Genomic DNA, 12,243 nt, shown 5'->3' on the forward strand with positions numbered 1-12,243 from the left:
TTCACTGAAGGAACCGAATAAACAAGCTCACTCTGAAGCTGACAAGCTGAAGTTTATTGAACTTATAACTTAAGCAAGGACAGAACAATTGCATATTATATGATTGTTTGTCTTGTCTTCTCATTCAGCTGACTCCTTCCCCTAAAAATGAGTAAACGTGTGTTCAGTTTACCTTAAAAATAATGCAGTAATCAATATATGATTATTAAATATTTTGTATGCTTCCAACTATGTTCTTAAAAATACACAATGGTAGTATTTGAAAACTATATTTAAATGAATTAAATTGAATACCTTTCCAGCATCTCTGCTCTTGGCTCTCAGCTTGTTGACCTGGGACTCAGCAATGTCAGCACGCTCCTGAGCTTCCTCCATCTCATGCTGCACTTTCCTGTACCTGGACAGGTGAGTGTTGGCCTGCTCCTCCTGTGATTGGCAAGCAATATCCAATTTAGTGTTGTTAAATTAAGTAAAATACCAGCATGTTTGTCATTGTTATGCACTACATGAATGACCAGTGTAGGTTATGAACTTACAGCATCCTCAGCCTGCCTCTTGTAGGCCTTCACTTTCAGCTGCAGTTTGTCCACCAGATCCTGCAGTCTGCTCACATTCTTCTTGTCCTCCTCAGTCTGTAAAGATCGGTGGTTATTAAGGTTTTGCTTGTTTAAATTGTGCTTGATATATGCTTCATATTGCCAAATATATTTTGTACCTGGTAGGTGAGCTCCTTCACTCTCCTCTCATACTTGCGGACTCCTTTAACGGCTTCAGCGCCACGTCTCTGCTCAGCTTCGACCTCACTCTCCAGTTCACGCACCTAGAGCAGACATTTCATTTGTAGAAAACCTTCTAATAAAATGATTTGCTAGTTGTACCCCATGTTTAAGGATTGCAATATACCCTAGATTCCAGTTTCTGGAGCTGCTTCTTTCCACCCTTCATGGCAAGATTCTCAGCCTCATCCAGACGGTGCTGCAGATCTTTGACTGTAACTTCAAGGTTCTTCTTCATTCTCTCAAGGTGAGCACTGGTGTCCTGCTCTTTCTTCAGCTCCTCTGCCATCATGGCAGCCTAGTGTTTGACCATGTCATGAATTTAGTTTTCAGGTTAACTGTAAATCACAGTGTTATCGTTTCTATTAAGTGAAACACTCACATCTGTGATAGCCTTCTTCGCCTTCTCTTCAGCATTTCTGGCCTCCTGGATAGTGTCATCCACCTCACCTTGGACCTGCACCAGATCAGCCTCAAGTTTCTTCTTGGTGTTGATCAGGCTGGTATTCTGTCAAAAAGGGTAACAAGATGAAATTAGGTGGTTTTTGTCACAAAATATCAAAGAAACAGCAAAGAGCAACATCGGAACAGCTAGTAGATCCTACCTGAGAGTGCAGCAGTGTCACACGCTCACTGGCATCAACCAGCTCCTGCTCAGCCACTTTGCGGCCTCTCTCTGTCTGCTCCAGTGCAGTTCTGAGTTCCTCAATCTCTGCCAGCATCAGGTTATTCCTGCGCTCCACCATGGCCACCTGCTCCTTCATTTCTTCCTGTCCTCTGACAGCATCATCAAGGTGCAGTTGGGCATCCTGATGTAAATGGAATAGTTAATTGATGCCTGAAGATAGATAGCTTTTAACCATTGAAAAACAAATGGAGGTGCACCTTGAGCTGTCCTTGGACATTTCTGAGCTGTTTCTGTGCCTCAGCAGCCTGGCGGTTGGCATGGCTCAGCTGAATCTCCATTTCATTGAGATCTCCCTCCATCTTCTTCTTGACCCTCAAAGCATCATTCCTGCTCCTAACTTCAGAGTCCAGAGTAGTCTGCATGGACTCAATCACCCTCTGGCTGTTTCTCTTGATCTGCTCCATCTCCTCATCCTTCTCAGCAAGCTTCCTGTCAATCTCACTCTTAACCTGGTTGAGCTCAAGCTGGACACGAAGGATCTTGGACTCTTCATGTTCAAGTGTACCCTTAGGAAATATGTTGAATGTTGAACAATATAATGCATATCAAGTTTTATTTCATTTTTGCTTTTTGCAGTTATGCATCGTTACCTCAGCTTCTTCAAGAGCAGTCTGGATTTCTGATTTCTCAGTTTCCACTGTCTTCTTTGCCTTCTCCAGCTCATGGATGGTCTTTCCAGTCTCACCAATCTGTTCAGTCAGGTCAGAGATCTCCTCTGCAGAAGCGAGAGAATTTCTGTTAGTTTGGTTTCATTTTAAGGGTGCTACTATTTTACATGTGAATTTCTGTTTAACTTACGCTGGAGATTCTTGTTCTCCCTTTTCAGAGTCTCCAGGTGGTCAAGAGCTTCCTCATATGAGTTCTTCATCTTAAAGAGCTCAGTGCTGAGAGCGCGAGCCTCTTTCAGAGCCCCCTCCAGTTCAGCCTGGCCTTCCTCATACTTCTGTTTCCATTCTGCCAAGACCTAAATGTCGCATTAAATAGGATCATGTAAACTTTATGCTTGTACCAGTTTAATAACTTGTGTATTTTTGGTCAAGTAACAGATGTTCACCTTGTCAAAGTTCCTCTGCTTCTTGTCAAGATTAGCAGCCACAGAATTGGCTCTCTCAACGTCAATCATGAGGTCCTCCACTTCACCTTGCAGTCTCTGCTTGGTCTTCTCCAGAGAAGCACACTTGGAGTTCACAGCTTCAATGGATTCCTCTGCCTCTTGTAGACGCTGAGCAAGCTTTTTCCTATAGGGGGGTGAATCAGCAATATGTTGTATATTTGGCTATGATGCGTATTATTTGTTTAGACACAACTGTTTTTAACTGTGGTATGAATTTACTTGGCCTCCTCAAGCTCCTCGGTACGCTGAATGGCATCAGTCTCATATTTGGTTCTCCACTGAGCCACCTCACTGTTGGCCTTGGACATCGCACGCTGAAGCTCAGCCTTGGCCTCCTGCTCTTCCTCAAACTGCTCTCTGAGCAGATCGCAGTCATGTCTGGCTGATTGGACAGCATGGGCCAGGGCGTTCTTGGCCTAAAGATAAGTTTTTATTTTCAGTTCACTCATTCATACGGATTGTTTTAAGCACACTACCACATGTACATTAATGTAGTGGTTTTCAAAGTGGGGGGCACCAGGGGGCGCCAGGGGGGACTCAACAATTTGGTGTGCCCATCCCTCCCACTAATATGTTTTCTATTTCTCACTCTCAGACAACCACACACACACACACACACACACACTCAATTCCTAATGTATTGTAAAGTAAAGATGTAACATGTAATTATTAATAATAAAAACAAAGGGGGATATATTTTTATTGTGTTTTAAAGACATCTTGCAAAAGGGGGGCCTCGGTCAAATGCTAATGCCATTTGGGGGGCCTTGCCCTGGAAAAGTTTGGGAACCCCTGCATTAATGGACTGGACAGATTTGTTTAATTAGTTTCATTATTTACCTTCACTTCCTCCTCGGTGACTCTCTTGAGTTCTTCAATCTGCTGAGTGTAAGCTTGTTTTCCTCTTGTAAGCTGGGACACAAGTGCATCTTTCTCTTCCAGTTGCCGGCCAAGTTCACCTGTCACCAACAACAGTGGCGTTAGCTTTGTGATAGACATCAATATTTTGATTATATATTAAGTTGAAATACTCACCATTTTCAGTCTGAAGTCGTGCTTTCTGTGTGTTAATGTCATTCAGTTGGCGAACATTCTCATCGTTCTTGGTCTTGAGTTCACTCAGTTGGTCCTCAAGGGTGCGGCACATTTTTTCTAGGTTACCCTAAAGCATAATAGGATAAGTTTCATAGTAATTATTAATTATTAATTTTTCTAATGAGTCAGCTATAAGAAGTAAAGTTCATTCTGATACCTTTGATTTTGCCACAGCCTCCATGTTACTGGAGAGGTCATCTATCTCCATTTTGTATTCACTCTTTTCCTTCTCCAGCTTCTGTTTGACACGCTGAAGGTTGTCGATCTGCTCTCCAAGCTCAGCAACGCTGTCAGCTTGTTTCTTGCGGAGTGCAGCAGCTGTGGCTTCATGCTGCAGAGTGGACTCTTCCAGATCACGACGCATTTTCTGGAACTCGGCCTCACGCTTCTTATTCATCTCGATCTGAGCAGCAGTGGCACCTCCAGCTTCCTCAAGCCTCTCACTGATCTCCTCAAGTTCCCTGGAGAGATCAGCTCTCTGCTTCTCAACTTTAGCACGAGCTGCACGCTCAGCCTCAATTTCCTCCTCCAGCTCTTCAATGCGAGCCTAAGGTGGAAAAAAGTTTGATTTGTCTGAATGAATGGCCTTGCTTGCAGAGCTTACTGTCAACCTGTTTCAGAACTCATTTTTACCTGGAGTTCTTTGATCTTCTTCTGAAGTTGAGCTCCCAGTGACTGTTCATCTTCAATCTTGCTCAGAAGTTGACTTATTTCAAAGTCCTTCCTGTTTTGTTGAAACAAGAAAAACAAACATGATGTTATCAAGAGTTATATATTTCTTTCTAGAATATATAATTTCTTTTACACTCACTCACTTCTTGATCTTTTCATCAGACTGCTGCTTGTCATTCTCCAGGTCCATTATGGACTCTTGAGCCAGTTTCAGGTCACCCTCAAGCTTCCTCTTGGCTCTCTCAAGGTCCATACGCAGTTTCTTCTCTTGTTCCAGAGAACCCTCAAGCTGTGTATGTGAGCGTGTTAGAGTTTCAACTGATAATCTATAACACATTTATGAAATATTTCATTAAAAATAGAATACTAAAGTCTTACATCATCCACTTGTTGCTCAAGCTTGGTCTTTGATTTGGTCAGAGTGTTGACTTTGTCTTCCTCTGCCTGGAGATCATCCAGAGTTTGCTGGTGTGCCTCTTGGAGGGCTTTCTTCTCCTTAGTGAGCTTGGCAATGCTCTCATCCTGAGAGGCCATCTCCTCAGTGAGGTTCTTGACCTGTGAAAGAGCATTAAAATAATAAGTTGTCTGTTTAAATATTAAAAAAGTACAAAATATTCACTTCACTTAATTAATTTCAACCTTGTTCTCAGTGGCATGTTTCTCCTTTTCCACTTTGGCCAAGGTGAGCTCCAGGTCATCAATATCCTTCTTCAGCTCAGAGCACTCATCCTCCAGTTTCCTCTTCTTGGCAGTCAGCTCAGCATTGATTTCCTCCTCATCCTCCAGTCTCTCAGTTGTGTCTTTGAGCTTGGCCTCGAGCTGGATCTTGCTCTTGATGAGCCCCTCACACCTTTCCTCAGCATCAGCAAGGTTCTCAGTTTCCTGTTATGATGATTTTTTTTTGTTTGTTAAAGATTATTGAGGTTATCCAAATTCCAGTGAAATTTTACCAACTCTGTTTAAAATACTCACAGCTGATACTTGGAGTTGCAGGTCATTTTTCTCCTGTACCAGAGACACCATCTTCTCCTCAAGCTCTTTCTTCTTGGCCAGTGCCTTTGCCAAGTCCTCCTTCATTTTCTCAAAGTTCTCCTTCATGGCAGCCATTTCCTTCTCAGTCTCTGCAGACTTGAGAAGAGGCTTGATCTTGAAGTACAGCTTCATCCATGGCCAGTGTTTCACATTCATGAATGAGCGGATGTTGTATTGGATGGAATAGATGGATTCTCTGGAATTTAAGATGAACACGGTCAGTATGCACCTACCTATGTTTATTTTTGTTTTGTACTTAGGTTTAATGCTTTGTTCATCTAAATATACCTCCTCTCCATCATCTTGACAAACTCCCTCCTCATGAGGTAGCCACGGCACAAAGCCTGAGTCATGGTCACCAGTGTTGCCAATTTCTCATCTCGCATCTCCTCAAGGGTACCCAGCAGACCGGCTTTGAAGAACACCTGCAGGTTTGGGAAGGTTGGAAAAAAATGATGATCTGAGTCTTTACCTAAGAAAATACAGCAATAGAAATACAGCAATAGAAATACATAATGACCTGTGTTATAATTAGTACTGGGTATTGTAGAATTTAAATGGTGGCTGCTCTCTTGAGTTGCATTTTACAGGAAATGAAACTTTTCAGTACCAACATTAATACTTTTGTTCTAACAAAACTACACACCTTGGTGTGTCCAAACATGTACTGCGTATGATCTACATCGATAGAGCCTAAGAGTTTCTCTGAAGCTTTTTTGTTGTCAATGAACTGTCCCTCTGGGATGACACTGGCATTCAAGACTTTGTATCTGAAATAGAAACATGTATTTCAGAATACATAATGTACCCACATTTTCATTTCTTGGCCCACAACCCATGTGTAGAAGCAAAGGGTATTTTCAGGTGTTCTTCCATTACCTTAAATTATATTTGTGATTCAGATTACCTCTGTTTGAAGTCAGCATAGAGGATTCTGCTTGGGAATCCCTTTCTGCAGATTCTGATACCCTCCAGCACACCATTACACCTCAACTGGTGGATGACCAGGAAGTTCTCCATCAGACCTAGCGTGTACAGTGTAGTGGTACAATATTTAGCAAAAACTCTTACAGTCAAAGACATTCATAGGTATGTTGTTGTGTATTTACTAGTAAAAATGTAAGAAAATAAGAATACCCACCTGGAGTCTTGGACTCATTTGGAATCAAGCAACGCACAAAGTGAGGGTGAGTGCTCCTCAAGTTGGTCATCAGCTTACCCAAGTTCTCCTGTGAGTTTTACATTCAGCAGTTTAGCAATAATAATAATAATAATAATAATAATAATAATAATAGCCTGTACACAGCTAAACTAGAGTAGAGGAAACTGAGGTAAACTAGTATATTTTCAATAATTTTAATCTTTGCATAAATTCTGAGCAAGAATGCTGAACTACATGTGGATACAAAACACACGGTCGGGAAACAAGTTTAATGTTACAGATTTTCAAACATCAAAAGGAATTGTGAGGATGGGTGGAGGTCAGATGGGAATCTAAATAATATAATAATATTTTTAATATTTTAAGGGATTCTTAAAAACACAAGCAGAGGAATTGTAAACTCTGGTATGAAGTGAAACTGATGTTTACTGTTATTTACACTCTGATAGGACTCTTGCATCTGTTATGTTAGTTTTTACAGTAAATGTCATGTATTTCATCCTGTTGCTGAGACTAAAATGTATGTAAAATGTGGAATCCATTCACTCAACCTTTTATGTTAACATAGTTTCTGTTAAATTGTTCTCACCCTGAACAGAGCAGACACAGTCTGGAAGGAACCACCCTTCTTCTTGCCTTTCTTTCCACCACCACTATCAGCTGTTGACAAATACAAATTAGTCGGTTATTGTTTTCCTTATTTTATTATACTCTTACTTTCTCAGTCCAGAAACATCTTAATTACTGAAAGTGAAAAGTCTGATTATCAGCTTATTCTGTGCTTGTATAGTGAAAATTATTAACCTTATCAATGTTAATCTTACCATCGGCACCAGCATGGGCTACATACAAGTGGCACAACAGTTTGTTTGCTGCTTTCTGGTACAGCTGCACAACAGAGTCATTCAGTGGATCCTTGTTCTTGTCCAACCAGCCATTAACGTTGTAGTCCACAGTGCCGGCGTAGTGCACCAGGGAGAAGTGGGCCTCAGCTTTGCCTTTGGCGGGCTTTGGCTTTTGGAAGCAGGCACATTTTCCAAGGTGCTGGTCATAAAGCTTGTTCTTGAAGGTTGTGTCAGAAGCCTTGGGGAACATGCACTCCTCTTCAAGAATGGAGAAGATGCCCATTGGCTGTTGGTAATATTAATTTTTATTAGTCAAATGACAAGGAAGACAGGTTGGATAGTTAGCAATTTGTTTAAACTGTACTTCATTGAAACACCTTACCTTCTCAATGAGCTCAATGCAGGCAGCCAAGTCCATACCGAAGTCAATGAACTCCCACACAATACCTTCTTTCTTGTACTCCTCTTGTTCCAGCACGAACATGTGGTGGTTGAAAAACTGTTGCAGTTTCTCATTTGTGAAGTTAATGCAGAGCTGCTCCAAGCTGTTGAACTGTAGATCAATATATTAGACATTTCCAAATTATTGTTTAAACCAGTGGAACACTCTTCATGGAGAAAAACAAATATTTACATCAAAGATCTCAAATCCAGCGATGTCCAGCACACCAATGAAGAACTGTCTTTGTTGCTTTGTGTCCAGCATCTCATTAATTCGCACGACCATCCACAAGAACATTTTCTCATAGATGGATTTGCAGAGGGCACTGACAGCATTGTTCACCTGAATAATGTAAAAGTTAACCTTATTGAGTATTGTCCTGTAATTTGTGCTTTCTATACAAACAAAGCTTCATTCTCACAGACATTACCTGAGGAACAGTCTGGCCTTTGGTCACAAACTCATTTCCGACCTTGACTCTGGGGTAGCACAAAGCTTTCAGCATGTCAGCTGAGTTCAGGCCCAGAAGGTAGGCGATTTTATCAGCAACTGAAGTGAAAAAAAGTTGTAATAAAAATCAAGAATTTGATATATATTATCATTTATATTTTGACAGACTAAATAAGTCTTGTGATTTTATTTGTACCCTCAGTGCCATCAGGCTCAGCCTGCTCCTCCCTCTGCTTCTGCTTGAACTTCATGTTTCCATGATGCATCACAGCACCGGTCAGCTTGTATATGTTAATTTTCTCATCAGCGCTGAAGCCGAGGATGTCAATGGCCGTCTGTGTGATGAGAAGGAGAGATTAGTCGTGTATCTTTATAATTGACACACACATTTCTTTTGTGAAATTAGAGCAAATCATTTTTCGCACATCTGTGGCAACGAACTCCTCAACATCATCGATGCTCTTGACTGTGATTTCACCCTGGCTGATCATAGGGTAGTCGTAGGGGTTGGTGGTGATGAGCAGTGCCTCTGTATAAGGATACAAATAGTTGGTATTCATACAAATTTGTTCCTTAAACTAATGTAACAGGATTTTGGCAACATTACAGCTCATGAGAATTCCTACCAAGCAGCTCTGGTTTGTGTCCCGTCATGAGCTGGTAGAAAATGTGGTAGCTTCTCTCAGCAGACAGCTGGAAGGTGACTCTGGACTTTTCCAGCAGGTCTGTTGGCAAGAATTGATTTTGTTAAGCACTGTCTCATGTTTATTTTATAATATTCTTAAATCTGATCAGTAATCAGATAAATGTCTTTGAACAGTTTTTCCAGGTGTGCTTGCACCTTTATGCACTGTGTTCAGAATTATGAACTGTCAGTGATTGGACTGTTATTTCTTTTTCCTGCATTACTGACTGGAGTTTTTCATCATTTGTATTAATGTAGCTTCGTATTTTTATATTCACAACTGGAAGTTTTAGAATATATATAAGCGCTAAGCCAGTAAGTTATCAGTGGGCCTTTGGTGCCGTTTGCCTTTATCACCTTGTAATTATAGCTTCTCCATTAGTTAGTAGAATGAATTACCATAATCACTTTTCAGATAGTAGTAAAATACCACTTTCTCTCTCTTTTCTTTTTTAGTTCATTCTCTTTTTGTACATCTAAAAGATTTTAAATGAATATTCCATGATATTCAGGAATCTTCATAGTTGTTAATACTTACAGGTTTCAATATCAGCTGAGGCCAGCTTGCCAGTTTGGCCAAAGTGAATTCTGATGAATTTACCCTGTAAATGAAAAATATATATTGTATGTATTTGATATATATTTTAGTCACATGGCTGCGTACACAATCTGTGATTTATACATCCAGTATGTGTGAACTTACAAAACGAGAGGAGTTGTCATTTCTCACAGTCTTGGCATTACCATAAGCCTCCAGCAGGGGGTTGGCTGCAACAATTTGGTCTTCCAGTGAACCCTAGTGATGATGGCAGGTATTTAATTGAGGATTCTGACTTCTGATTTTTATTTATATATACATATATGTTTATATATAACAGTAATAAATGAAACAATATTTGGTGTGAGGACCCTTTGCTTAAAAAAAAGGAGTCTTAGGTAGAATTTGTGCAGTTTTATAAGGAAATTAACTGGTAAGTTTTTCTGAGCGTCTTGCAGAGACTTTAACCGTCACACATACTTCTTATTTTTGCAGCAAAATCCAGCAGCCTTCATTATGTTTTTGTCTGAAAAGTGTCTCTTACCACTTAATACGCTGGTTTCTTTACTGACATACAAACATTTTTATATTACATTTAATTTTGTGCAGGAAAACTAATGTTTGGAAATATAAAATGTTTTTGTACTGACTCGATAATGTAGAAGTCATAAAATAAAAAATCTATAGCAATGTTTTTACTAAAAAAAAAGGGGTGTCTGAGACTTTTGCACAGTACTGTATATCAGTAATAATTGTTCGCTTACCTGCATTTTTCCAGGAGTAGGCTCTGCCTTCTTCTGTGTAGTCATGCCAACCATTGCGAAGTACTGAATGACACGTTTTGTGTTCACAGTCTTTCCTGCACCAGATTCTCCACTGGGGGCAGCACAGACTGTAAATTACTTTTCAATACAAGAGCATCTAGGAATGTATCTTTATGTGTCATTTTTTTCAGAATTTTCATTTAAGAGTTTTAACTTACGTAATCAGGACTGACTGGTTCTCACGATCTAAAGGAGTAATTAGAATTCATTATACATTTTGTATAATGCATACAACTATTTATACAGTGACAAATAGTTACAGTTAGAAATATGAGGAATATCATACCAGTGAGCATGAACTGATAGGCGTTATCAGAGATGGAGAAGATGTGAGGTGGGGCTTCAATCCTCTTTTTGCCTCTGTATCCACACACAACGACAGCATCGTACACTGGGAGCCACTTGTAGGGGTTCACAGTGACGCAGAACAACCCTGAGTAGGTCTGAAGGAGAGTCAGAGTAAATTTTCATTAGTTTGTGTCACTGCACACTCTTCTATTTCTCTTTCATAATTGAGTAATTCTTTGTTAAACTTACGTAGATCATCCATGCTGCGTAACGCTCTTTGAGGTTATACAGCACGGCAGGTTCACTGAGGTGGGTCATCATGGCCATGTCCTCAATTTTGTCATACTTTGGGGGATTCATGGGAAAGACTTCATCTTCCTTAACTGTGACCGTCTATAAAATAACAGTGATAGAACACATTATAATGGTTGGTTCTGTAGGGAAATATACTAGGATCCTGCCACTTCTAGATGCGTCAGTTATCTTGTCACTTACTTTTTTGTCCAGAGTTTCAACGATGGCTTTGCCACCCTCTTTACTCTTCAGTGTACCCTTGACGTACATCTCGGCTGCATCAGTCACATACACTGCAGTTTTGGCATCAAAAGGTCTGTTCTGAGCCTCAATCCTCTCCTTGTCCGGCTTCCGGAGGTAGATGGCCGCCGGGCCGAAGCATTCCATCTCGCCATCTCCCATGGTGGCAGGTTACTGTGGAGTCAAATTATATAAACATACCTTTTTTACTTTGGATGAAGCCATGTAGTTGTCTGTGTTTTAGAAATCATGAAGGGATAAATTCATCAAGTTCATGTAGGGATCATGAGCTTAACTTCAATTTTTCATTTGCTATTTCAGTAGACTCATTTCCACAGTACATCTGTCTCACCCTCATCACAAATTTCCAGTGAGCTCAAATCACTGAATTAATACTGACATCAACCTTACTGTTTGAATGTCTGTATTTCTTCACAACACTTTAGCACATATCCCCTCCTCCCACAATACATTCTATTCTCTTAAAAGAAATTTCCTTGGTTTTTTTTTGTTTTGTTTTTTACACGGCCTGACAAAATACACAGTAAATAAATACACATCAATCATTTGTTTTACCATTTCGATGTTTAGAACTGTACCTTGTTTGGGGTCAATAGGAGAAATTGGCAGATGGTAGATTGGCTGGCAGATTGTAAACACTGAAAAAAAGGAGTAAATATCAGTTTAGACAGTGTAAACACATTGATGAAATGCAACATTTTTACAAATCAAACAGTATACAAAGATAATTCTCAAGCACATGAGACATCAGCACTGCAGTGGAGATTTCCTCACCTTGGCAGGGTGCTTGAGGTTCCTTCAGTCCTTGGGGGAGCCTGTTTTATAGCAGCATTACCGTTCACTCAGCAGAATTGACTATCTATATATGGGTGTGAAGCATTAGATGATGCAGTGTATTTTTGCTTTATGTCACAGTATTAAGGACACGCCTTGGTGTCATACAATTGTAAATGCTGGTGTTTCTTAGACGGATTCCTTCAAAATATACAGTTTCTTTATTATATTAATAACTGGTCATTTCTTGTTGTTATGCAAAGTAGAGATAACAGTAATTTTCTAGTGCAATGCATTATCAAT

The 12,243-nt window shown here is 40.1% G+C and overlaps 1 protein-coding gene across 1 annotated transcript; it reads right to left on the reverse strand.

The window, feature by feature from the left end:
- Positions 1 to 33: 33 nt before the first annotated feature.
- LOC108254801 (myosin heavy chain, fast skeletal muscle) lies at positions 34 to 11,984 on the reverse strand. Its single transcript, XM_053674110.1, has 41 exons — positions 11,941 to 11,984; positions 11,745 to 11,804; positions 11,107 to 11,319; positions 10,861 to 11,004; positions 10,610 to 10,766; positions 10,482 to 10,509; positions 10,264 to 10,375; positions 9,665 to 9,757; positions 9,500 to 9,563; positions 8,903 to 9,001; positions 8,702 to 8,805; positions 8,473 to 8,611; positions 8,257 to 8,375; positions 8,019 to 8,168; positions 7,767 to 7,937; positions 7,364 to 7,670; positions 7,129 to 7,199; positions 6,519 to 6,606; positions 6,285 to 6,402; positions 6,024 to 6,147; positions 5,666 to 5,802; positions 5,318 to 5,573; positions 4,985 to 5,227; positions 4,724 to 4,900; positions 4,489 to 4,634; positions 4,307 to 4,397; positions 3,831 to 4,220; positions 3,614 to 3,740; positions 3,419 to 3,537; positions 2,798 to 2,994; positions 2,519 to 2,702; positions 2,263 to 2,428; positions 2,055 to 2,179; positions 1,662 to 1,970; positions 1,382 to 1,585; positions 1,159 to 1,284; positions 904 to 1,074; positions 716 to 820; positions 537 to 632; positions 295 to 426; positions 34 to 141 (listed from the first exon to the last, which is right to left on the reverse strand). The coding sequence occupies exons 3-41, from the start codon at positions 11,305 to 11,307 to the stop codon at positions 121 to 123; spliced, it is 5,811 nt and encodes a 1,936-aa protein (XP_053530085.1). The 5' UTR covers positions 11,308 to 11,319; positions 11,745 to 11,804; positions 11,941 to 11,984; the 3' UTR covers positions 34 to 120.
- Positions 11,985 to 12,243: the final 259 nt, after the last annotated feature.

This window comes from Ictalurus punctatus, chromosome 21 (genome assembly GCF_001660625.3).
Source record: "Ictalurus punctatus breed USDA103 chromosome 21, Coco_2.0, whole genome shotgun sequence".
Taxonomy (NCBI): domain Eukaryota; kingdom Metazoa; phylum Chordata; class Actinopteri; order Siluriformes; family Ictaluridae; genus Ictalurus; species Ictalurus punctatus.

Bases quoted from the DNA above. Each gene is read 5' to 3' on its own strand.
- LOC108254801 (XM_053674110.1), bottom strand. From the start codon at position 11,307: ATGGGAGATGGCGAGATGGAATGCTTCGGCCCGGCGGCCATCTACCTC. The intron at 2,180-2,262 runs GTAAGTTAAACA...TCGCTTCTGCAG, and splicing joins GGAGAACAAGAATCTCCAGC to AGGAGATCTCTGACCTGACT. The intron at 1,586-1,661 runs GTGCACCTCCAT...CATTTACATCAG, and splicing joins ATGTCCAAGGACAGCTCAAG to GATGCCCAACTGCACCTTGA.